At 49.7% G+C, this 25,782-nt stretch overlaps 6 protein-coding genes across 6 annotated transcripts; 1 reads left to right on the top strand and 5 right to left on the bottom strand.

Annotated features, from left to right (window-relative positions):
• Positions 1-80: 80 nt before the first annotated feature.
• On the bottom strand, positions 81-1,152 carry N7503_010201 (uncharacterized protein; the record flags this gene model as incomplete). The annotated part of the gene is made up of 2 exons (XM_057069747.1): positions 81-579; positions 644-1,152. 2 exons carry the CDS (start codon positions 1,150-1,152, stop codon positions 81-83), a joined length of 1,008 nt encoding a protein of 335 aa, XP_056916358.1.
• Positions 1,153-1,906: 754 nt separating this feature from the next.
• On the bottom strand, positions 1,907-3,265 carry N7503_010202 (uncharacterized protein; the record flags this gene model as incomplete). Its single annotated transcript, XM_057069748.1, has 1 exon — positions 1,907-3,265. The coding sequence occupies one exon, from the start codon at positions 3,263-3,265 to the stop codon at positions 1,907-1,909; it is 1,359 nt and encodes a 452-aa protein (XP_056916359.1).
• Positions 3,266-4,357: 1,092 nt separating this feature from the next.
• N7503_010203 (CTD kinase subunit gamma) lies at positions 4,358-5,215 on the bottom strand (the record flags this gene model as incomplete). Its single annotated transcript, XM_057069749.1, has 2 exons — positions 4,358-4,945; positions 4,994-5,215. 2 exons carry the CDS (start codon positions 5,213-5,215, stop codon positions 4,358-4,360), a joined length of 810 nt encoding a protein of 269 aa, XP_056916360.1.
• A 359-nt stretch (positions 5,216-5,574) lies between these two features.
• On the bottom strand, positions 5,575-8,481 carry N7503_010204 (chloride channel protein; the record flags this gene model as incomplete). Its single annotated transcript, XM_057069750.1, has 7 exons — positions 5,575-7,044; positions 7,098-7,189; positions 7,236-7,350; positions 7,403-7,555; positions 7,604-7,707; positions 7,767-8,296; positions 8,351-8,481. The coding sequence occupies 7 exons, from the start codon at positions 8,479-8,481 to the stop codon at positions 5,575-5,577; spliced, it is 2,595 nt and encodes an 864-aa protein (XP_056916361.1).
• Positions 8,482-8,745: 264 nt separating this feature from the next.
• N7503_010205 (AAA family ATPase midasin) lies at positions 8,746-23,523 on the top strand (the record flags this gene model as incomplete). The annotated part of the gene is made up of 1 exon (XM_057069751.1): positions 8,746-23,523. One exon carries the CDS (start codon positions 8,746-8,748, stop codon positions 23,521-23,523), a length of 14,778 nt encoding a protein of 4,925 aa, XP_056916362.1.
• A 492-nt stretch (positions 23,524-24,015) lies between these two features.
• On the bottom strand, positions 24,016-25,185 carry N7503_010206 (PRCC domain-containing protein; the record flags this gene model as incomplete). Its single annotated transcript, XM_057069752.1, has 1 exon — positions 24,016-25,185. One exon carries the CDS (start codon positions 25,183-25,185, stop codon positions 24,016-24,018), a length of 1,170 nt encoding a protein of 389 aa, XP_056916363.1.
• Between the last annotated feature and the right edge of the window lie 597 nt (positions 25,186-25,782).

Raw genomic sequence — 25,782 nt, forward strand, 5'->3', positions numbered from 1 at the left:
CATTAACATCTCAAGGTCGCTATGAATTCTTTTGAAAGTGACAGAGGCCAAAACCTAGTGTAAATTAATACAGTTTTTCTTTAACGGCGCACAAACCCTGAGGAACCACCTGCTGTCCTGCGCAGTCCGTTGACATGGCCGGTACTTCGCTGTCCCCTCATCCAGACATCCTTCACATTCCGTCCAGCCTTGGAGGCCTTAGGTGCTAGAGTTGTTGTCGACTTTCGCTTTGCAGATGGCGCATCAAGCACTCGAATGGTAACGTCGCCCACTTGCACATCCTTAGGGGCCTTCTCCGTCTTGTCAAGGAACCGCAACTTATTCGATTTCTTTGGCACGAATAAGTCTTCTGCTGGAGGGGTCGGGGCTCGTGTCACAGGCTCAGCATTCAAAATGTCATCGGGCAGCAATGCGGGTAGAGCACTCCGGCGAGCGTCTTGTGTGTTTGAGCCCTGAAGGGTGGCTGTGCTTTCGGAAAGTAGATCGTCGCTGCCAGTGACCTCCTTGACCTTTGACTTGGCTTGCAACTTCCGGCGCTCATCAAGTTTCCTCCGCTTTTCCTTCTTTAGTTGATCCTCTCTGTTGCAAATTAGAAAAACAAAATCCATGCAGAAAACCGGGTATTATCTTGGGTGGCACGTACAATTGCTTCGCTTTTTCTTGCTTCTTTGCTTTTTCCTTCATCTGCATGAGTTGAGCGGAATTGTCGATTGTCTCAGGCGCCTCATCATCGTCGCTGCTGTCGTCGTCGTCGTCGTTGTTCGATGCTTGGGGAATTTGTTCAGGCTGGGGCTCCGGCGCGGCAGGCTCCTCACTGCCAAATTTAAAGTGGCTCTTGGGCTCGGATTCTGTTGATTTCTTCTCCTCTGTCTTAGGAGAGCCGGTCTCCTCATTGTCGCTCTCCGCAGCCTCTAGGCTACTCCGCTTTTGCCGCTTGGTTCGCTGCTCGTCGATTGGTGCCTTGCGCTTTCCTTGCTTGGCGGCACCATTGGTTTTCGGCGACTTAGAGGCATCTTTAGCCGCGGTCTCTCGTCGAGTGGAGGTCACCATATCCGATGTGGTTGCGGAGGCGCCAGCAGGATCTGCGAGGTTCTCTTGAGATTCTGTTCGCGCGAATAGACCCTTAGCCGCAATGACTAAGTGAGAGAGCATAGAGATCTGTGAATACAGAAATGAAAAGAAGACTCAGGACCAAAGGTGGATGTGATGCGTCGAGCTGCTGCGGGATACAAAAAAAAATAGTTATCGGCCTTAGGATTTCCCGAGATAACGGGATCATGTGACCTGTTCCATCGGGTCAAATACGAGCAATGACCCCGAATATCTTTTATGGTTTTTGAATTGATTCGAGATCTGAGATAAAGAGCTTGATTTTATATTAATCTGGTGTGTATTAGTTTTGGACCATTGTGAATCAGTCTTTCAGCACTTTGAACAAAGGTTGGAAAGTCTCATGGCAGAATATATATTGCCATACCCACCTGGGCAACCTGAAGTGTTGCTTTGTATAGGCACTTAGCTGGCATCCATGGATCTCAGAACCTTGGAAAATTTCCAAATTATGTCAAAATGCTGAGAGGAAACCGCCAAGAGTTTGCATTTTTGTATTTCTATGGAAAGACTACTTTGACTTGCAAATCAGGTACTTGATGTTGAAAACTTACCTAATGCAAGCTGGACCTCCAAAACTTTCACTTGAGTTATCCATGGACGTATACCTAGGTAATTGTTGCTGTAGTTACTTATCCGAGAGTTCATAAATGCACACTGGGCATTAATTGATTCTTCTAAAGCTCAAACCGTGGAACTTTATCGTCTAAAAGATTGCAATTGAATGACAAGCCTCTCGCCAGAAAGTCCGTATATACTATGTCCTACAATTTTCACATGATAGGACACCACTTCATCACAGGAAGCGACCAGGCTTGGCCAGCCACTGACCAATGTAGTTGAAACAAGTTTCAGCAGTGTTGCCATATTCACCAGGGTAAGACTCACACTCAGTGCAAGTGATAATCCCGTGCTGAGCACCCTCAACGAACGCAATCGAAGTATCGTTGCTAGTAGCTTGGAGGTGAAGCTTCTCAGCGTTCAGGTACTCATAGTGACCGGTCATACCCATAGTCAAAAGAGGAACCTTAACACCAGCAATAGCAGCGTGAGGAGCAGTCTGGCTGGAGGCGTAGTCGATACCATCAAATCCGTCAACCTCGATACTGAAAGTGTCCTTGACTCGAATAGCAAATGTCGAAAGGAAACGACGAACGGTAGTCTTCAAAGCACCACTCTCCCAGTTGTTGGAGTAGTCCTCGAAGTTTGCTGGAACTCGGACAGAAGGAACAATTTGAGTGGTGGTTCCATTCTTGTGCAGAAGAGGCCAGGCGTGTGTTGTGTGGTGAATGTAACGTGTATCCTGGGGGAAAAAAAGGTTGTTGAAAGCGATATAGAGAGATGCTGGGATAGTCAAGGGCTCGTCATCGCCGAACATACCCTCTCCGGCCTCAAGGGCCTTCAGACGCTCCTGAGCGTGGTCAAGTATACGGTTGTTGCGAGTCACCATGCCGGTCTGCAATCGCTCCTTGAATGCGGCAGTGTAGTTGGACCGAGTATTGTTGACGAAACCATTGGCAGTGTTGTAGACACTGAGGGACTCGTTCAGCTTAGAGGCCTTGGTCTCATCTTCGATAGCAGGATTCAAGCTCAGGAAGGCCATAGTTGAAAGGCCGTAGTTGGCATCGAGGAGCATCAGGCCATCAGCTGGCACCAGGTTGTTCATTGCATCAGAGCAGGGATAGATCTTCTCAGACCCATTGCATGCTGATGCACCGTTCTCAGCAATGTTCTGGTAGGCAGCCATCATTGCACCTCCACCACTGTGTCCCAGAACGACTACCTTATCGATATCGGTTTGGTTTTTTAACCAAGCTAAGCCCGTGCTAGCCTCGGTCATCATATCTTCAAAGTTGAGGTCTGACATATAACCGTATTTGCTGGCTTCATTGTTGGCACAGAAAGTCGTGTAGCCGCGCTTCGGCAGTGCGGTACAGGCAATGAAAGAAGTGTAGTCTTGCTCCGCATGCATGATGTAGACACCAATGCGGGATCGAGCAGTGGTGCTGTTGGGTCGGTAGAGACCACCAAGCACACCAGTCTCATCGAAATCTTTCAGAATGGGCAATGGCATCTGGGTAGCAGCAGCCTGTTGGGCAAAAGCCCCAAAAGAAACCAGAGCAGCAGCAGCAGTTCCCTTTGAGAATACCATCATGTAAAGAGAGATAAGAATATGTAGAAGCGTGGAAGGAAACTAGGAGTGATTGGATGTGAAGGAGTCTCAAGATCACATCCCTCGAGAAAGGACCGGGAATTTATACTCCCAGCCAGCGAAATCCACTTGGAACCGTCAAAGATCTCCCCATGTCTGTCTGGGCAAGCATGATTGAACATAGGTTCCCCACAGAGATGTGCGTTACAAATACACCGAAGTGTAGATCAAAGTGGATCGGCTACATCATTTCATGCACGCGAAATGAGCCGGACCAAGTCAATGCCGCCGAAGCATGTTAGCAGCCACGAACCGCTTTATTTGTCTATTTTGCTACTGATTCATATTCAAATAATACTCTAGGATCACTACTGTCACCCAAAGAAATGGTTTTCGCTCCTTGGTGTTTGTCTTGAATGCTTATTACTTGCAGGCATTCGGACAAGGTTCCCCACGATAGCTGCATAATTCCGAAAATCAACTCTGTAACGAGTAATTATGCCCGAGTGGAGGATTTTCAATGCTTGGATGTTGCTCCACCCTCCGCTTCAAAGGTTCAATGATCGTCGGTTTTTTTGCGGAGTCTAGTCCTGATCCATGTAAACCCCTTCAGCATTAAATATCAACTACTTTTCAGATGGGGATTGGGTGGACTTTAACAAGGTATGGTGGTACGCACCCCTAATCAGGATGTAAATTAGGACCCTGTGGGCTGATACCTTGCTTCTACCTTGCCTATGATGAATATGCCATGATTCTTGTGGCAGTTCAATCCGGCATGCTTGGGCGGACACGGACGGAGGGCCCGGGATCATTTACATAACACTTCAAGGTCTACAGCTCGGCTTTTAGTGATTGAATAATAAAAGCTTTTGATATTTCTCTTCATGTAGAAGAGGAGAGATAGGTTCGATAAGATGCACCCTTGGTATCACAAATATGCCCATGTATAAACACCTGAACCACATGGTTCGGGACCGCTGAAAAGAAGGAACGAAGACGCCATGCCATGCCGGTTAACGCCGAGAGTCCGGTGCAACAGATAACAGCCCCAAACAAAAAATCACGCAGTGCAGATGAAACGACCCAGCGTTTCTAAGCATTGTACTGCTCGTTCTCTTTCATGGCATTCTCGCCGCATAGCCGTCGTTCAGCAGCCTCCTCACGGGCGTTAATGAAATCGTCCTCACCAATGTCGCTGACATCTTCATAGAACTTCTGGGCCTCGGCATCATCGTCCCCAGGAACAGCCCACATGCTTTCTCGAAGGCGTTTGTTCCGCTCACGATCTTCTTCAATTCTCTGCTCGATCTGTCGCTTGTCGAAACGCACCTGTGGCTTGGTATGGTGAGGCGTTCCTGTCTTCGATGGGCCACTGTCATCTTGCGCCTCATCCTGCTCCAAGTCCAAGTGTGCGGGGTGTGAGTCGCGGTCTTTGAGCGCGGCATCGATTTCAATCACAGTCTCGGCGGAAAGGATCTGTTTAGCTTGTAGACCGCTGAGTACTCGTCGAACGTGCTTGACATTCGCTGCACCGGTGCCGTCAGGAGGAACGACTGCATCAACGACACGAAGGATGTCGCGTTGCATCATTCGTACGTAGGGAAGATGGTCTTCTTTGGTGGCCATCTCGCAAAAGTGTTCGATAAAAGACATGATATTGGCTCGCGTATTCATGTTGTTCTGTTCGTATCAGTATGGTTTCAGTGGAAAAAACAGGCTATTCCTTACTCTTTCAAGCTGTTCCAGAATGCAAGAGTGAAGGTCCTCGTCCAGATCGCGGTACTTGAGCGCATAATGAGCTGCTTTTTGCGAGGATGTGACCGTGGCGCTCAGACGTTGGAGCTGGGTCGTGAAGCGCATGCGCACTTCAAACGGGTCAACCATCATCTTGGCATTAGGATCCTCCTTGGGAGGAAAAGACGAATGAGAGCAATCAGATGAAGACGCCATTCCGCGAAATTAGGACCTTATCGTTATCGAGGATATTGGGCGGTGTAGACTGGCAAAAAGGATAGTGGGGAGACGACAAAAGTGGGAGATCATTTGATAAACATGAACCACTCAAGTTTACCAGGATATTTTTTGTTTTGAACCCGCACATACAATGAAAAAAGTATGACTCAGTTACAAGCGTAATAATGATCATACAGTACGTACATAGACATAGACAATAACGATGTCCCTTATGAAATCAGAGTATATTCATGTCTACATTAGGTCGCTGACCTAGCTAGCACGGCACAATGCCTCCTAGATTCGCAGGAAGTAATCATTACATGTACAGGAAATCAAGGTCTAGAAATGATACCCTAGAACGAGTCTCTTCTCAGTGAACTGCCAAGACTACTCCTTCCGTCGGCATGCAGCAAGCCAACCTCTTCAGCCGTGTGAGCGTCATGAAATCCATCATCTCGGAGGGCCTCCTGTCGACGGAACTCCACGCCATTAAGGACCGCCCAGACATCCTTCTTGGTCAAAAGGCCTTGGAGGATTCCCTTGTTGGAGAAAAGAACATAGCGCAGGCCAAGACGCTGGAACATTCGTAACACGATCAAGAAGCTGATGTTGCTATTGAGCGTGATTGGAGTTTGATCCATCCAAGGCCGAAGATCCAATGTGTCCAAAGGATCTGCAAATGGCTGATGTAGAAAGAAGACCTGAGTCTCATCGGCTAAATTGCGGTTGGTAGGCGAAGTGGAGTACTTCAGCGCAAAGGACAGCTCATTGCGAGTGATGTAGCCTAGGAGAACAGGTTTCGAGGTTTCATTGATGACGGGGAAACCACGGTAGCTGGTGTTGGCGAGGAGGCTGCGAAGTGAGCTAATGGTATGGCCAGTGGCTGTAATCACTGAGACATCATCAACAGTCGTCATTACTCGATGGGCAGAAACATCTGGCGGGTTTGTGTCGTCTCGATGATCCAGGAAGGGGTATTCATTAAGCTGAATCCATGACTCGTAGATACCACGCTTGCCGAAAATGTCACCACACCACTTCGATAGCATAACAGCAATCATGATAGGTATCACATATGTAAGGGCACCTGTCAACTCAAACATGATGACGACAATCGAAAGAGTCATTCGAGTTGCACCGCCAAGAGCAGAGGCCGCACCGATGATAGCGTAGAGACCAGGAGTTACACAAGGGATGTCTGGCTCACACTTGGCAAAGAGGAAAGCCTTGGGATAAGCTTCCTGCCACATTCGAACAAGCATTCCCAAAGCACGTCCGTACAAAGCACCGATAGCGACGGACGGGAGAATGATACCAGCCGGAATATCAAGCCCAAAGGTCAAGGAAGCAAGCAAAAAGGCCAATGCAGCACCAACCAAAAGCATAGCAACGACGGCTAGAGATGCAGGCCCTGACACACATAGGCCAAACCGATCGGCCGTCTCGCCACTGCATTCTGCAAACAACGCCTGGACAAGCTCCGAATTTTGAGCTCTCATGAAATGATTTGGGAAGTTGATTAAAGCTGTTAGAAGTGCCACCGCTGCTACTTCCAAAAGCGGCCGTGACCAACCCCGAGATCGCCGCCATTGGGCGATTTTGGTGTTCACACGGATAAAGAACGCTCCAAACAGACCACCTATGATACCTAGAATGATGAATGGGATGATCTCAAAGCGGTGCCACCCTCGTGTGTAGGTGACTTGGTACAGCACAATCTTCCCCGTGCGGAAGGGGTTGATGGCCTGCAATGTGACAGCCGCAACCATGGCGCAAACGAAGCTCTGCCACATAGTCTTGTCTGGGAAATAGTAGGAAAGTTGCTGTCAAAGTTAGGATCATAGGAACCCGCATCACATTCAAGGTTCTTGCCTACCTCCAAGCTGAAGAGCACACCTCCGATAGGCGCACCGAATGCAACAGATATGCCCGCTGCAGCGGCTGCAGAAAGGACCTCGCGTTTTCGTGCTGGAGGGATCAGTATAGGATGGGAAGAATGATGCACAGCACACACCTTCGTTGCCATTCAGGCTGTCAAAAGGCTTCATTATGATGTTGGCACAGCAGCATGCCACATGCACCAGTGGGCCTTCCTTGCCCAGCCACAGACCCGACGCAACTGCGAGACACTAATAATAATCTTAGTAAGGATAGAGGACTACATCTGCGAGGATACCATACTAGGCCAAGAGACTTGATAGTGAGCGTCCAAGGACCCATAAAATGCCGAATAACAGTTCCTCCAAGAACAGTCTTGATCTCAGGAATTCCACTGTGGCGGGCATATATGGCGAATTTTCGTACTAGCACGCACGCCGTAGAAGCGAATACCACCTAGCTCGAGTTAGTGAGAGGACAAGAGGTACTGGGCAGAGATTTTACCGAAAAAACAATGAAAAAGATGTACTCAATGGTATACTTTCCACCGACAGAAGAGACACCGAGAGCAGAGCCCCAAGGTTTCCAATCCTGGCACTTTGTTTGATCTATGTACGCATTCCGTTAGCATTAAAAACAAGTCCCCACCGTGGCATAAGATATGTACCGTCTAGACCCCAGCAGCAAAAGCTTCGATTCAAATAGAATTTGCCACCACCACTGCCGTTTTTACAGTAACCGGTTTTCAGGTCACCAAGCCAGTTGGTTGCGATATCGATAGACGCAGCGATAATTCCAACGGCGATGCCCGTTGCAACCAGAACGAACCAGATGTTACCGGCCTCCAAAAACCGGCGGACATGACCCAGGACGCCCTGGCCACTCGAGTATAACAAGCGCTTCCTTTGTCGCTCTTTCGTATACTCGTAGATCCAATCAATCGCGGTAAAGTCATCATACCCGACTCGTCGACCGGGACCTTCCACATACCAGTCCAGAGGTGCACCATCTTTAGAGGAGTTTGGGTCCCCATTCAGGCCCCCTGGTCCATAAGCATCTAAAGGCGATGCATCTCCGTTCTGTGCGCCTGGCGATCCCGCATGGCCTAGCCCTGTATTCGACCCGCCGGCGGTATTCGAAAAGAGGCTTGATAAACTGAATCGGGATTGTCGTTTTTGTTTTGGTTTGAAGGATATTCTGTATCAATCAAGTATTAGCACGGCATCAATTCCAGATTGCCGTCACACTTACGGTTCGTGCAACCCCTCCGTGTCCCGACGGAATTCCTGGGGTTGCGAGAGGTCTGCTTCTTGTTCGGGGTGATCTGGGTATATCGCCCGGGAGTGATCATCACTGCCCACGCCTTGACCCGTTATTGTCATCTTGAACCATGAATGCTCCACAAAGCCAGCATCTCCAGACGCGTTCTGGGAGAGTTGTCTTTATCTCAAGCTGGACCGGAGCTGCGCAAGCTGAACCGCTTAGTCACCTTAGTTAAGGATGGGCGGTAACTGGAGTGGGTGGGGCTGGACCGCCAGGACGCGGCAGAAAAAAAAAGTAACGGGGAATTTCAGTCTCGCTACAGCATTTACAATTTTCACATTTTACAAATCAAAGGAGCTCCCTCTACGCAGCCGGGTCTCAGAATGGATGGAAGACCCGTCTACGAGAGGACTCTATCAGAGTCCGAGCTGTTGAACCAGCTCCCGATTGAATTCACATCTCTCATTCGGTCATCATCGGGGACTCAGCAGCTCCACGCGCTTGCGCTCGGCGCATTAAATACACAATTCACAGAGAGCATTTTTCGATTATATGAACCAATTGCCGTCGACTTGGCAGCCCGATGGCTCCGATCCGATATTCAGGCCGACCATATTCAGATTTTGGCCGCATTCGCTCGCATCCTCCCGACCGCTTCATACCTTCGATCCTTCGCTGGCCAATATGCTTTGTCACAAACCGGACCTCTTTCGGCGCTGACTGGGTCAAAGGAGTTAACATTGCGACAGTTGGACCCCGGCAGCACCCGAAATTTCCTCCTCGCCCTGTTTCGGCTTCTTTCATTTGACTTGGAAACCTTCTCAAAAGCCGTGTCGCCGATCCAGCTCCAATCTCTGTTCCCGCACGAAGATCCCGTCATTCGATACCTTGCCGTGCGATGCTTTGCCATGTATATGCATGCGGCGGACGCCGCCAGCGAGAGTATGCTGCGCGTCAACACCGGCACGGATCCAATCGGAGGAGAGTGGGAGGGAATCACAATTGATTACCGCCTTTTGGGCCTATGGGAAGAGCGTAGATGGGAGGCCCTCAGCAAGACCATTGAACTTCAGAGATCATCACGATCGGATAGTGAAATTACTGAAATGGTGGACCGGGTACGGGAATCCCTTACACTTAGATCTGCTGATGTGTGCGGCATCTTGATTCCTCGGTTGAAAGACGGACTTCCGTCGTCGTCATCTTCAGTTGTGAAGACTCCGACCACGACGGAGAATCTGCGCCGTATCGCAAAATCGCTTCTGGGCTTCAAGCCTATCTTGTTGATAGGATTGTCCAACTCAGGTAAGACGTCGCTTATCAATGATATCGCATCTACGATGGGCCAAGCAGAATCTATGGTCACACTGCACCTCAATGAGCAGACAGATGCGAAAAGTCTTCTTGGAATGTATGCCACGTCTTCGACGACAGGGTCATTTTCCTGGCAGCCGGGTGTATTGACAAAGGCTGCGAGAGAAGGACGTTGGGTTTTGATTGAAGATCTTGATCGCGCTCCATCCGAAGTTCTTGGTCTCATTCTGCCAATTATCGAGAGGGGAGAGTTGACTATCGCGAGTCGGAGAGAGAGAATCAAGTGTGCCGAAGGCTTCAAGATTATTGCGACAATGAAATCCTCATACAACATTGCCGGTGAGGAGATTGCTCCGAGTTCTTCGATGCTTGGCAGTAGATTATGGCAGAGAGTCCAAGTCTCGTCTCTCCCTGTTGAGGAAATGCGAGATGTTATTTTGCAAAAATTTCCTCTCTTGGAATCTCGAGTGCCGGTGATAATGGATGTGTATGCGAGAGTGTGCTCTGCATTCCATGGAAGCCTGGCAATCAAAGGATCCCAGGGTCGCACACCTGGCTTCCGTGACTTGATCAAACTCTGCAGTCGATTGCACCGCCGGTTGCAACGCATGGGCGCGAAAACCGGATATGAACCTACGCCAGAAGCTATCGACGATGAAATATTCCTCGATGTTGTTGACGTTTTTCTGAAATATCTCCCGGAGAGATCGATGCAAAGCTCTCTCGCCGCTGTCGTGGCAGAGGCATTGCAAATTTCACCCCAGCGAGCCCTTTTCTGTCTCAATGAACGGACTCCGACTTACACAGACAAGAACAATAGCCTGGTCCTTGGCCGTGAAGTATGCCAGAAGATAAAGGTTCCAAGTGGATCAGCACTGAAGCTGGCAGCGGCTGCATCTCGTTTTGCTTCTACAAGATCTGCTTTGTCAATCATGGAGCAGGTGGCCGCCTCAATCCAAATGGCAGAGCCAGTCTTGCTTGTCGGAGAGACTGGTATCGGAAAGACGACTGTTATTCAACAGCTTGCTACTTTGATGCGGCAAAAGCTCACCGTGGTGAATCTGTCACAGCAGAGTGAGAGCACTGATCTGCTGGGAGGTTTCAAACCTGTCAGCATCCGCACAATGGCAATTCCAATGTTGGATGAGTTCAACCAGCTATTTGAATTGACATTTTCCGCGAAGAAGAACCAAAAGTTCCTGTCTTCCGTTTCCAAGTGTGTGGTATCTGAAAACTGGGTACGCCTAGTGACTTTGTGGCATGAGGCTGTGCGGTTGTCGAACGGTGTCTTCAAACCAAAGGAGATTGAGAATAGCGATGAACAACCTTCCAAGAAGAGGAAGCTGGACTCGCCAAAGTATCAACACCTGCGGCAGCGATGGGAGAGTTTTGAATCACAACTCGCCGATTTTGAAGCCCAAGTCTCTCAAGGCGATGCCAAATTTGCATTCGCATTCGTCCAAGGAAAGATTGTGAGAGCACTTCGGAATGGTGAATGGGTTCTGTTAGATGAAGTCAACCTGGCGTCGCCAGATACCCTGGAGAACATCGCAAGTCTCTTGCATCACGGTAGCGAAGGAACCCCTTCAGTCCTTCTATCCGAGGCTGGTGATGTCGAAAGAGTCTTTGGTCACCCTGACTTCCGCATTTTCGGTGCCATGAACCCCGCAACAGATGCTGGAAAAAGAGATCTCCCGCCTGGCCTGCGGTCTCGATTCACCGAATTCTATGTACACTCCCCAGATACCGATATTGATGACCTCCTCGCTTTGATTCAAAAGTACCTTGGAGACTTGACGATTCGCGACCCGCGGGCTGCGCCAGACCTTGCGCAGCTATACATGGCCACCAAGAAGCTCAGCATTGACAACAAACTCACCGATGGTGCCGGACAAAAACCGCACTTCAGTATTCGAACCCTTGTTCGCACTCTGATCTACGTCATTGACCACGCTCATGTCTATGGCTTACGTCGGGCAATTTTTGAAGGCTTTAGTATGAGTTTCTTGACCGTGTTGAGTCTAGAGTCCGAACGGGCCTTGGTTCCCCTTCTTGAAACACATATCTTCAGCAACGCAAAGAACGCAAGATCTCTTCTTGGCCAAACTCCTCAGCCACCTGCGGATGGCAATGACTATGTTCAATTCAAGCATTACTGGATGCGCCGCGGTCCTTTCGTCGCAGAAGAACAACCCCACTACATCATCACTCCGTTCATTGAGAAAAACCTCAAGAACCTTGTGAGAGCTAGCTCGACTCGTCGCTTCCCTGTGTTGCTACAAGGTCCAACATCCGCAGGAAAGACAAGTATGATTGAATACTTGGCTAAAGTTTCCGGTAATAAATTTGTTCGTATCAACAACCACGAACACACAGATCTACAGGAATACCTTGGATCATACGTTTCTACAGATGATGGAAGCCTACGTTATCAGGAGGGTGTTTTGGTGGAGGCGCTGCGCAACGGTTATTGGATTGTTCTTGATGAGTTGAACTTGGCTCCTTCAGATGTTCTCGAAGCACTGAATCGACTCCTGGATGACAATCGCGAGCTTTTCATCCCTGAAACCCAGGAAGTCGTTCACCCGCACCCTAACTTTATGCTATTCGCTACGCAGAATCCTGCAGGTCTTTATGGTGGTCGCAAAGTTCTTTCTCGTGCTTTCCGAAACCGTTTCCTGGAATTGCATTTCGACGATATCCCGGAAAGTGAACTGGAGTACATTTTGAAGGAAAGGTCTCAGATCGCCCCCTCTTTCTGCACACGGATTGTTTCAGTCTATCGAAAACTCTCACTGCTCCGCCAATCCAACCGCCTCTTCGAGAAGAAGAACAGTTTTGCCACTCTGCGTGATCTGTTCCGATGGGCCCTTCGTGATGCGGATGACAAAGAGCAATTGGCCATCAACGGTTTCATGCTTCTTGCCGAACGTGTGCGAAATCCCCAGGAGAAGGCTGCTGTAAAGAGTGTGATCGAAGAAGTCATGAAAGTCCGCTTGGATGAAGATGTTTTGTATAGCACTGCGCAATTAGAGAAGAATGTGCCCCAGATGAACCAATTGCCTGGTGAAGTTGTTTGGACAAAGGCCATGAGACGTCTCTTCGTTCTAGTCTCGAAAGCACTCAGGAATAACGAGCCGGTTCTCCTCGTTGGAGAAACAGGTTGTGGTAAAACACAGCTCTGTCAAGCCGTTGCTGAAGCTTTCAAGAGAGAGCTGTTCATTATGAATGCTCACGTCAACTTGGAAACAGGTGATCTCATTGGTGCCCAGAGACCCATCAGAAACCGGGCGGCTATTGAAAAGCAGATTATGGACGACCTTCGAATCCTCATTCACGGAGATCAGCCCGCTTCTTCTTCACTCGAGCAGCTGAAGCAGGACTTTTCAGCCCTGAGTCCAGAGCAACGCCTAGAGAAAGACCAAGATGTTCTGCGCAGAATTGAAACAAACATTACCCGGTGTAATGCGCTGTTTGAATGGTCTGACGGAAGCCTCATTACGGCTATGAAGACCGGTCAATTCTTCTTACTTGATGAAATTTCTCTTGCGGATGATTCTGTTTTGGAACGACTCAACAGTGTTCTGGAGCCTCACCGATCTATTCTCTTGGCCGAGAAAGGTCCTATCGATTCTATGGTTGTGGCGGATGGTGGTTTCCAATTCTTGTCAACTATGAACCCTGGAGGTGATTATGGTAAGCGAGAGCTTTCTGCTGCTCTTCGTAACCGTATGACCGAGATTTGGGCCCCACAACTGTCTGAAGACGAGGACATTCTGCCAATTCTGCAAATGAGACTGAAGGCCAAAGACGAAAAGGTAGCAAAGGCAATGTTGAAGTTCGCGGTGTGGTTCAAGACAACTTTCCAAAACACATCAACCACTTCCCTATCGCTTCGTGATCTTCTCGCCTGGGTCGACTTTGTTAATACCTATCAATCTGATGACCCCCTGTTTGCCATCATCCAAGGTGCTGCCATGGTCTTCATCGACACTCTCGGTGCCAACCCCGCTGCGATGCTTGCTGTCTCTTTGAACAATTTAGAGGGCAATAGACAGAATTGTCTTGATAAGCTGAGCGAGTTATTCGAGGTCAATGCTTCAGCTATCTACCGGGAGTCATCAACCGTGACTTTGGAGCCTGGATTCTTGAAAGTTGGGCCCTTCTCGCTTCCCACCGTGGGAGAGACAGAGCCTGATCATCAATTCACAATGGATGCGCCAACCACAATCGCGAACTGTGTTAGAATCGCCCGTGGACTTCAATCATCAAAACCTATTCTCATGGAAGGCAGTCCCGGTGTCGGTAAAACGACACTAGTAATGGCCCTCGCAAAAGCCCTTGGCAAGCCTCTCACTCGTATCAATCTTTCGGAGCAAACTGATCTTACTGACCTATTCGGTTCTGATGTTCCTGTCGAAGGTGGAGATGTTGGTCAATTCACATGGAGAGATGCTCCGTTCCTACGAGCCATGCAGCGCGGTGACTGGGTCTTACTGGACGAAATGAACCTTGCCTCTCAATCTGTACTAGAGGGTCTCAACTCTTGCCTGGATCACAGACAACAAGTTTACATTGCCGAACTTGACCAGACCTTCAAGCGGCACCCGAACTTCGTCCTATTTGCCGCGCAAAATCCGCACCACCAAGGCGGTGGAAGAAAGGGACTGCCTGCATCCTTCGTCAACCGTTTCACTGTCGTTTATGCCGAAAGCTTTACTGACTCGGATCTGAAAACGATTTGTGCTAGGCTTTTCCCTGGAAGTCCCTCGATCCAAACTGATAGGCTGGTCGATTTCATCTCTGCCTTGAACAAGGCGATCGTCACAGACCGTCGACTCGGGATGGTTGGCGGACCCTGGGAGGTTAATTTGCGAGATATCCAGAGGTGGCTCCAGCTGGCCGATCGGGGTAACCTGCAAATTTCTACCAAGCACTTCTTGGACATTGTTATCAGTCAGCGTTTTCGGAGTGAAGAGGATCGACAATTGGTCTCTGAAATCTATGATAGCATCTTCACGGACTCTGACAGTGTTCAGAAGAGTTATTTCCACAATCTTACCACCGAACATCTGCAGGTCGGTCTTGGAATCTTGACTCGAGACCGTCTTGTACAGCGTTCTGTTGAGCCGCACATGAAGATTCTGCCTAAAGATCTCCACATCCTGGAATCTCTCATTCTATGCATTGACAACTCTTGGCCCAGCATCTTAGTTGGTGCCGCCGGGTGTGGCAAAACAACTTTGATCCGCAAGTTGGCCGCTATCAATGGAGCAACTTTGGAGGAGCTGGCTCTCAGCGCAGACACTGATACAATGGATTTAATTGGTGGCTTCGAGCAGATCGATCACCGAAGAGAGGTGTCGTCTTTCGTCAATGATGTGGAGGGATTCTTGCGCCATCAGATCATCCATTCTTTTGCAACCGGTGATGTGTCGAATGCCGTTGGATCTGCTCTCCAAATTTGCCAGCATTTCCAGACCACAGAGACTTCATTAGAAACCGTCATCTCATCGCTTTCGGATCTTTGCAAATCTTACTCCGACCCAACGCTCAACGACTTCCTTGAGCGAGCCCAAAAACTACGTGACACGATCCAAGGGTCTGACAAGATGAAGGTTGGATTTGAATGGACCGAAGGTGTTCTCACTAGAGCTGTCCAGAATGGATACTGGGTGGTCCTCGACAATGCCAACCTTTGCAACCCATCTGTCCTTGACAGACTGAATTCCCTGACCGAACCAAACGGTACCCTTATTCTGAACGAGCAGCGTACCGAGGACGGATCGGCCCGAATTGTCACTCCCCATCCCAATTTCCGTATCTTCTTGACCATGGATCCTCGCAATGGAGAGTTGTCGCGCGCTATGCGAAACCGATGTGTTGAGATCTGCTTCATGTCTAATGAAGTGAAGGATATTCCTAGCGTGGTGGGCCCCTCTTACACTTGCGAGTCTTCTCTTTACAGATTGCGCCATATCTGGAATCTGGATGCTACATTGCCATTCGCTACTTTGAGCGACTCGGTTAATGTTTGCCTTGATCACCTATCTCCTGCAGATCTGTCCTATCTTCAAAAATTGCCTCCCACTCATCTCCCCCATGCCGATGACGCCAATATGAATCGCCTTGTCTCCAGTGCTTTGCAACGATACGAATCACTGCTCCACGACAAAGCTCAATGGCAACCCCTCAGTGTCATCGCGGGCGAAATTGTCATGGCGGGAGCTTCTTTGAGCATTCAAGGCGCTCTTCAGCCTATTCATCCATTGACCAACGAGCCTCTGGTCTCGATCACTGGAACTTCAGACTACCGCTCAAGTCTCAAAGTTCTAGCCTACCTTGAGGAGTTCAAGCTTGAGATTCATCGTCTTCGTCAAAGCTTGGTCCAGGCCAATGAGTCTGCAAAGGAGCTCAAGCCAAGCCAGATGACCAGCCTCGAGCGATCTTTGGCATCAAACCGCATACAGTCATTAATGAAGGATACAACACAGCCCGTCAGCCATTTCCTGATGGATTGTGGTCAGGCTTTGTATGACTACATCCAGGGTCTAGATCAAGCCAGCCTTCAATCTCCTGACATTGTCACCGCCTTGAGTACCATCATTTGCTTGTGCTGGGACATTTACCGTGCAACAGATGTTGTGAAGGTTGAGGAGGGTGAATTCCAAGTTTACCTTCAAGTTGGTCGGCAGATTTTCGCATCCCTCTTGAGCTCATCAACGTTGCTCAAGCCATTGGAAGCACCTCTTTCCCGGGCTCTCGCTCGCTTCCAAGCTGGCTGGGCGATGACGACTGGTTTGAGCATGCAAAGAATGTGGGATTCCTGGAGACATGTCACACCATCTTCCCAGAAGCAACTGAACTCTCTTATTGAGTTGGAGCAAACTGTGGCCGAATTCACTGCCCTTGCCTTGCAAACAAGAGTTGACATCTCTCAACTCAGCACCGTTTGGGACTCTTTGATCAATGCTCAACGGTTCATCCTTTTGGACGGCGCCGATGGAGATGCTCTTGTGCTCAGCCTTAAGCAAACAGTTACTGAGCTTGGCCAGGCTGTACGACGTTCTGATTCCCCACAGCACCCCTACTTTGCGGAAGCGTTTGAGGCCCTCTGTCAGTATCGCGATATCTCTGTTGCCGATGAAGGAAACCGCGACTCGGCAGTCCAAACTATGGTTTCTTTGCTTGCCGGTCGCCCTGCTCGTTCACTCAACTCGTCAAGCCTGAAGAGCGGGGTTCCAGAACTTCTCAATAGACTTGCGTTGTTTACTGGCGCTGGGAATTCATCCCGTTCCTTCTTAGCCATCGGTGGCGTTCTTCCACTATCCCTGTTGGATAGGCTGACCTCAGTGGGAGCTACAACTTTGGGTCAAATGGACCTTCTCCAAGCTGAGAAACGAGCGCTATCAAAAGCACTCACCGTGGGCAGTCGTCAAATTGCCGAAGAACAGTTGCGCACTTTCCAGCGCGTCCTTGCCCAGTTGACAATCGAATTGGTCGGCTGCCACCAAAACCTCTTCGAGCCCCACTCATTTGCTGGCTTGGTTTCTGCCCTGCAAGTCATCCAGAAAGATGGCACATGTGATTTGTCGTCTCTCTCAATAAGATTACACGACAACATTGGAGACGGCCATTTCTTCAAAAGCTTCGCCGAGGTCGCACTACCCTCTCTTCTGAAGTCATTGGCTTCACCTCTCGAAGGCACAACTAACGTAGTTCCTATTGAGGGTATGGCTCATCCTATGGCCTTGGCTGCTGTCCAATTGGCAGTCATTCTCCTCCGCTTTTTTGTTCCTGATAAGGTCTTCGATCCGTCTCTTGGTCTTGTCGTTGAGCGCAGGAGACACCAACAACGCCTGGATGAGTTCCATGCCAAATCAAATGCCATTCTGTCATTTGAGGCCACATTCTCTGGCCAGACTTCGACTCTGCGGTCTGCTCTTCTTGAAGAGCAAACTCGCAAACTGGGATCAGCTCCACCTCCATCATCGGTCACTCGTCCGGAAAAGTCTGAACTTGGTCTGTTGCATGGGGAGTTTTCGAACTTGATCAATTCCATTCTGAACCGAAGCCCAGAGCAGCTTATTCAGTCGGCCAATCAATCTTCGAATACGCAGGAAATGGTAAAGCTTATGCGGGACAACATCCACCAGCTCAGCAGCCGCCTGAGTGCTCACTACAGATCATATGATGATATCACAGAGCCCGTGGTTCGCTTCCTCCAACTACTCGACACTGGTCTTTTCTTGAGCTCTGTGTCGGATGAGAAGCTCGATGATATCCAAGACATCAAGTATCTGAGCACGCGCACTCCTTTCTTGGGTGGATCCGTTCACCCAGCCTTCGAGAACACCTTTGGTTCTGAGGCCGAGTCGAGCCAATCCCCAAGCCAAGGCAATGTCATTGAAATAAGACTTCACGAACTCTCTGCGCTCTGGGCTGCCAAGGACGCTGATGCAAACATCCTTGAACTTCGATCTGGTCGCGATACCATCCGTCATGTGTTTGCTGATTTCCATCATCTATGGAAGACTAGGCTCCGCGAGGACCAAGAGAAGGAAGCCGAAAAATCAGAACTCTACCGTTACAAGGGTTCGTGGGAGGACGAGGAAGAGGTCAATGAAGCGGACCTGCATCAGCTCTTCCCTACATTCGAAGAGGAGAGCCTGCCAAATGCAGAGGATGTCGGTAAACTCGACCCTAGGCTCATTGCTTCTCGACTAGCCTCGTTACATGCAAAGCTTGTTAGCGATCGCCAAACAGGAACAGCAATGCGCGCCTTCGTCAAGGAGACTGGAAAGATCCTGGGTTCTCTATGGTCTAAGAGCAAGACAGACTTCTCTCCAATTTTGGCCCAGAACCACCTGCCTGTGGTTCTCCTACTTCTTGATGATGTTGTTGCTGAAGAGTCTCAAGATCGACAGAAAAACTACAATTTCTACACTGATTCCAACCTTGCCGAGGCCCGCAGACTTGTGAATCTCACACTCTCAGTTCAAGCACGCTTTGTTCAAATCCAAACTGCATGGCCAGAACATGCTGTTCTTCAGGATGTCATCACCTGCTGCTCTGAAATTCTCCAATTCAAGTACACTGAGCCTGTGGCCAAATTCCTGACTAAAGTCGAAAAGCTTCACTCCTATGTTCATGAATGGCAGCTCGTCGCCAGCAGGGAATATTCTGCCGCTTCTCTTTACGATGAGATCACGACAATGACCGTTACCTGGCGCCGCCTTGAGTTGACTACCTGGGCGAAGCTCTTGGATATCGAAAAAGAGCATTCTGAAGAGGAAGTCAGTGCTTGGTGGTTTGTCGCATACGAAGCCCTCCTGGCCGTCCCTCTTCAGATGGCTGAGTCTGGCGAGGAAGACATGCGCCAGCACATCCAAGGTGTTATCTCAACATTGGAACAGTTCTTCATGTCCACCACCCTTGGTCAATTCACTCGTCGCCTTCAGCTTGTCTCGGATTTCCGAGCCACTCTTCTGATCTTCGCCAAGGACTATGAATGCCTCAAACCGCTCGCTTCAGCGTTGGCCAACTTCCTTTCCCACTTCAAGCCATTTGAACCTTTGGTGGAAAAGATCCTGCAGGACAAGAGAGCTACGCTCGAGAAGGATATCAAGGAGCAAATTCAGCTGGCTAGTTGGAAAGACACCAATATCGTCGCTCTCAAAGAAAGTGCGAGAAGGTCTCACGTAAAGTTGTTCAAGTTGGTTCGGAAGTACCGCGCGGCTCTTGCCCAGCTCGTCCATCCAGTCATTGAACAAGGCCTCTCTGATAGCTCGGGAGAAGAAGGTGTCTCCCAGTACGAGAAAAAGGCCCTTGCATACACCGTGTTCCCCGAAGCATTGCTTTCCTCTCAGGAGACGAAAGCTTGGAGCTCCAGACCCCTCAGATTCCAAAATCCCGAGGGTACCTCCCGCAACATGAAGAACCTGTATGCGGCAATTCCTTTGGAGTTTGACATTGCCAATGATCTTGATGAATTCACTGTGTCCGTTATTGAGGGCATCAACGAATTCAAGACTCAGACCCCAAAAACTCTTACCGAAGACAACAAGGATGACGTGCAGCATCTGAAGGTTCAAAAACGTCGTCTCTATGCTGACACTTTGAAACGTGTCTTTGAAATGGGTGTCAAGCGCAATGCCGGAAGTAGCTTGATTGAAACCCAGGTATCACTTGCACAGGTTCTTGCTACGAGTGCTGCTTTCGAAGCCGGCACTGCGACATCAAAGTCCATCTACAGCGCTGACACCTATTTCCATCGCTTGTTAGATTTGATGCCACGCGCTCGTCTGGCTTCGCGTACTTATTCTGACGAGTTGACCAACGTGGAAGTTTCCAGGAGCATGGGTTCTGTTGAGCATTTGTTGTTCATGATTCGCCGCCAGAGAAGCCTTATTTCCCCTGCCTTATCTGGCTTGGCATCTCTTGAGGCTATCATTGGAAAGATGGAGAGCCTTTGGACAGTCGAATCGACCTCTTTCACCAAGGTCTATGTCATGGTTGAAGAAAGACAAGCTTTCCTATCACGAAAGGTGGCCTGGCTGATCCCGATTCTCAAGGTTGGTTCTGAGGTCATTGCAGTGCACTCCAAGTTCTCTGGTCTGGATGCATCTTCCATCATTCAAGGACTTCTTTCTCAAATGGCTGCTCTTGAGGAGATACTCAAGTCACTCAATGTGCTTCCTACACTCCCTGCTGGTATTGTCTCCCGAAAGCAGAGAGAGTTGACCGACAAAGCACACGCGCTACTCGAGCAGCTCTCATCAGATGTCCTGGAGTGGGAATGTGAGCGTCCGGATCTATCATTCGCTCTCACTCAGATTCGGAAATGGTCTTTGCCAGGTATGGCTGACCATGCCCACATGAGTACAGATATTGCGCCCGGTATCTCCATCCAGAAGTTCGATAGCAGCCTTCTGGCGGCCATTGATAAGATGCTTGTCGGCCTGCAGAAATTGAAAGACGTGCCAACTTCCATCGATTTTAGCGGCGCTTTGTCACGGAGTGATGAGTTCTTCTCTCGTGCATCAAAGACTGTTCACATCAACGAAATTACTTCGTCTCTTCAGGCTGTCTTGGAGCAGATGCAGCACTTGGATAATGACAACGATCTCAAACGAGCTGCTGCCTTGGTTGCCAGCGTTTTGCCCATTGCCAATAGATATTACGACATCTGCAGGGAGCTGGTCAATCGCTTCATCGCGGTTCACCGCGAGGTCTGCAAGACTTCTTACACATTGACCAAGGCATTCGTCCAAATTGCCTCTGAAGGTTTCTGCAGCCCAGCTGAATCATCCCAAGAGCAAGGCCAGGACGGTAAAATGGAGAGCGGAACTGGCCTTGGTGACGGCGAAGGTGCGGAGGATATCAGCAAAGATATTGGAGATGACGAAGACCTCTCGGAGCTTGCTCAGCAGGCGCCCAAGGAAGATGCCAATGAAGAGATGGACGATTCTGCCGATGCTGTGAACATGGACCAGGAAGAGCTCAATGCTGAATCTGGCGAACACAAGGAAGAGGAGGAGGAGGAGGAGGAGGAGGACAAGGATGGGGATGAAGATGAAGAGGAGGGCGATCTCGATGAGGAAACAGGCAGTGTTGACGAACTTGATGCTGGCGCCGTTGATGAAAAGATGTGGGATGGTGCCAACGATGATCAGCAGAAGGAAGCAGAGAATGAAGAAGGCAAGGGCCAGGCTGAATCCGATGAGCAAGCCGCCGCTCAAGAGCAAAAGAAGGAGGCCGAGGAGGGCCAGAAAGGAGAAGAGGATGGCGAGGAAGAGGAGGACGACGAAGAAGAGGAAGATCCCGATGATGAAGGCGAAGCCGTCGGCCGTGAAGATATGGAAGTAACCGATCCCCAAACAAAGGAGGAAGAAGCTCTCGAGTTGCCCGAAGAAATGCAGCTTGATGGCGATGATATGGACGGTGGTGATGACGAAGGTGAAGATGATGGTATGGACGATATGGATGACATGGGCCCCCTTCCAGAGGATGAAAAGGGCGATAACCAAGATGACGAGGCTGGAGAGGAGGATGCAGACATGGCAGCAGATGACCAGGCCCCTGGCGAAGATGAGGAAATGGACGAAGGAGAAGATACCAACGAAGGCCAAGCTGATGGCAACGAGGAGGAGGAGGATCAAGCTGGTGGCGAAGATCCAGAGGAGCCTGAGCAAGATGAATTCCTTGCCCAGCGTGACGAGAATGAGGCCACGGCCGATGAAGTTGCGCCCAGTGAAGCTGTCACTGGTGGACAGGGTGCCGACCAAGATCAGAACGAAGACAAGGGCGATTCCGGAAACGCTCAACAGGAGAGTGGCTCCAACGATCCCACTGCTAGTGCCGAAGAACAAAACGGTGCTGCTAAGGATAGCGAGGAAAGTAAAGCCAGTCGCGATGCTGGGGGAGGTGAAGACAATTCTCCCAACGACCCCCAGATCCAGGCCTTCAAGAAACTCGGAGACATTCTCGAAGAGTGGCACCGTCGTCAAAAGGAAGTGCTGAATCCATCACAAGAAGAAGAGGACTCACAGCCTCTGCCTCAGGATACCGATATGGCGGATGCCGACTTTGAGCATCTCAAGGACGATGAAGATGAGGCCGACACACAAGCTCTTGGACAAGCAAACGACGACCAGGCCCAGGCTCTTGACCAGAACAAGGGCGTAGAGTCGGACATCAAGCCTGGTGAAAATGATGTTCTTCCGGACACTGCCGAGGACCAAGATGCCATCGACAATCAACTTCAGGACGAGATGCAAATTGATCGTGATCCCGTCCCAACAGATGGCCAAGCTGGAGCTTTCATCCCTGGTGATCAAACTTCCCGAGACCGTGCGGATGGTGCCCCAGGCGTCGAAGAAGTGAACGAGGAATTGGACCAAGTCGACTCGCAACTCGCGGCTATTCATCTCTCTTCTTCGCTTCCGCCATTGACCCCCGAAAGTGAAGCCCGCCGTCTCTGGTCTCACTACGAATCAGCTACAAACGACCTTTCTCTATCACTCACTGAGCAGCTGCGTCTCATTCTCGCTCCTACCATGGCTACCAAGCTACGTGGTGACTTCCGCACTGGTAAGCGGTTGAACATCAAGCGAATCATTCCCTACATTGCCTCTCAGTACAAGCGCGACAAGATCTGGATGCGTCGCTCGATTCCTTCTAAGCGTAACTACCAGATCATGCTTGCCGTCGATGACAGCAAGTCTATGCTGGGCAGCGGCAGTGGCCAGCTCGCTTTTGAGACACTAGCCCTGGTTGCTAAGAGTCTGAGCATGCTTGAAGCAGGTGACCTCTGTGTCCTTGGATTCGGTGACGAGGACCACGTCCGCGTGGCCCACGAATTCGGCAAGCCTTTCTCCTCCGAGGCTGGTATGCAGGTCTTCCAGCACTTCAGCTACCAGCAAACTGGTACAAATGTGCGCAAGCTGATTGCCGACTCCATCGCTCTCTTCCGTGAGGCGCGCTGGAAGCGTTCCCCTGGTTCTGGATCTGCAGATCTCTGGCAGCTTGAGTTGATTATCTCTGATGGAATCTGTGAGGATCACGATACCATTCGTCGTCTTGTGCGCCAGGCTCTTGAGGAGCGCATTATGATTGTCTTCATCATTGTTGATGCTGTCAAGGGCAGCTCTATTCTTGATCTTTCCCAGGCTAGCTTCGAGGCTGATGCTGAGTCTGGTGGTGAGATGAAGCTGAAGATGAAGCGTTATCTCGAAGACTTCCCCTTCCCCTACTACCTTGTCGTCAGAGATGTTCGCGAATTGCCTTCTGTTTTGGCTACTGCGCTTAAGCAGTGGTTCGCTGAGGTTGTTGATGTTTCTTCTTGATCTATGATCTACTAAAAGCGTTGCAATGTTTGGAGTTTTGTATTTAACATTTTCATTTTTGGGCGTTGGGTTTGATTTTTGTATAGGATAGAGATAGATTTGCTTGTCTAGTTCAAAATGCATTGCATTATTCTCATTATTTTTGACAATTTGCTGTAGGAAAAAGCCGTGATACCTGTGGTCCAGTAATCCAATGAAGACATTGAAAGGTAGGAATCGAACAAATCAACATAAGATAATAGATGTATCTCCTACGGATGCATTGGTGAACTCTTGACTGTTTGCTTTACAAACTTGAAGCCAAATTGCAATCATCGATCCACCGATAGCCGTGGACTCTTATTTGGCGGAACTCTGATCTCATGAACTACTCGGTACACCCTTCAGCTGCACAAATTCCAAAAGCAGCACCAGTATGGAGTTATCATTGATCGTAAAAGAAATCGGGACTGAATTTTGGTATCACAGTAAACTCGAAACGCTATGCAAAAACTACCAACCGTACTTCGACCCAGCCTCCTTCTTGTTCCTCTTTCCAGTAGCAAAGTTCTCCTCCAAGGCCTCTTTCTGAGAAGTTGCCGCATTGACCAACTGCTGCAAACTGTGCTTTCCAGCTGTGTTGATGGTACGAACCGGTTGGTGCTGTGTACCAGCCAACTCCGTGGCTGCCAGGGCCTGGTTATGGGCATACTCTTTATCCGTGTTGAATGTGAGAATACGGGAGTCCATAGGCGGCGCATTCCGGCCAAAGAGCTGGCGTCGTTCTCCTTTGGATAAGTTCAGATCATTGGCGATGTTGTCTAGCGAGTGCGATGGTGCTGTGGTAGGATTGGAATATGGAACGTCCTGTGCTGATTCTGGGGCGGGGGCTGGCCCGGCCTCAGCTTCGGTGGTGTATACCAAAGGCTCGTAGGTACCCACTGCGGCTGGCTGCAGTTCTGCTCGAGATGAGGATTCTTCCGATGATAAGGAGAAAAGGCTGACTTTGGGTTTCGGTGGCGGAGGGGCAGCCGTGGCAGGCTTCTCTGTAGGTTGTGGGTTGGCTGGTGTCGGTGTTGGGGCAGACGATGCTGCCTTGGTGGTCTTCTTCTTCTTCTGGTTCCGTCCCACAGATAATGGTCTGAACATCATGGGATTACCCTGCAGCTTAACCTCTCCAATCTCCGTCTTTTGAAACGCTCCCGAGTCTGTGTCGGTTGCGGTTTGCCCCAGACTGCCGGGTGTTGGAATGTCTTCACCTGCGCCATCCGCATCAGCAGTAGTATTTGATGCAAGGTCGTATTTAAATTCGGCATCGGCTTCCCGGTCAAAACCTGGGGTGGCGCCAGTCTTCAGGCTGAATATTTTGCGTGTTGTGGCGACAGGACCCTTCTTCTCCGCAGTACGTTTCGGAGCAGGCAAAAAGGAGTTGAATCCTGAAAACGCCCCGCCTGATCCTGCACCTAATCGAGCTTTTTTTCGCGCAGGGCCATCGGCATCCTGGTCTGTAGGGTGTTCGGGCTTGAGCTCCGGGAGTGCGACGCGGATCTTGCGCGGGTTGCTGCGATCGATCTGAAAGCCAGCGCCAGTGTCGGACTTCTTGGGCTTTTCGACCACGGGAGCTGGGTTGGTGTCTGGCTCAGCGTCAGAGCCCTCTGAGTCGGAATACGCTACCAAAGCCATTGTGAAAGGAGGTGCGAAGAAAGTTATTAACTGGACTAGACTTGCGCTATCTGCTGATAATGATATTTGTGGATACCTGAGTGCCTCGTATTGACGCCCCGTACCTCAGGCATAAAGCACCTGATGACATAATCGCGCTGGATTCATCCAAAAGCAAATAGTAAGAAGCAATTCGATCTTAAGATCTATAGGCCTCATTACAAAGTCAATCTCTCCGGCCGACGCTTACTTTGATCTCATATCTTGACCGCATGCATCCAAAGCTTATCTTGGGGGGAGACGATTATCCATGAAAGTCGCCCCGGCCCCAGTATGCCGGACTCACCATGTCGCAACGTCATCGTCGTCATCCGGTTTCTCCGTCACCTCTATGGGCATCAAGATCTCTGCTATAGTTTAAATTTTGGGGTGATTGTGGAGGAATTGTAGGGGCAAATACAAGGCAATTTACATAAAACACAAAGGTCGTACAGTAGCTGTTTGATGAAGGGAGTTAAGCGGAGTATTTCAATTTGTGGCGGGAAACAAGCAGATGGGGGCGAGGACTGCGTAGAGACAGAATACCCTTACGACTCGACTCAATCAGAGTTTCTCTAA

The sequence above is a fragment of the Penicillium pulvis genome, assembly GCF_028828015.1.
Source record: "Penicillium pulvis strain IBT 33274 chromosome Unknown scaffold_8_segment0_segment0, whole genome shotgun sequence".
Classification (NCBI taxonomy): domain Eukaryota; kingdom Fungi; phylum Ascomycota; class Eurotiomycetes; order Eurotiales; family Aspergillaceae; genus Penicillium; species Penicillium pulvis.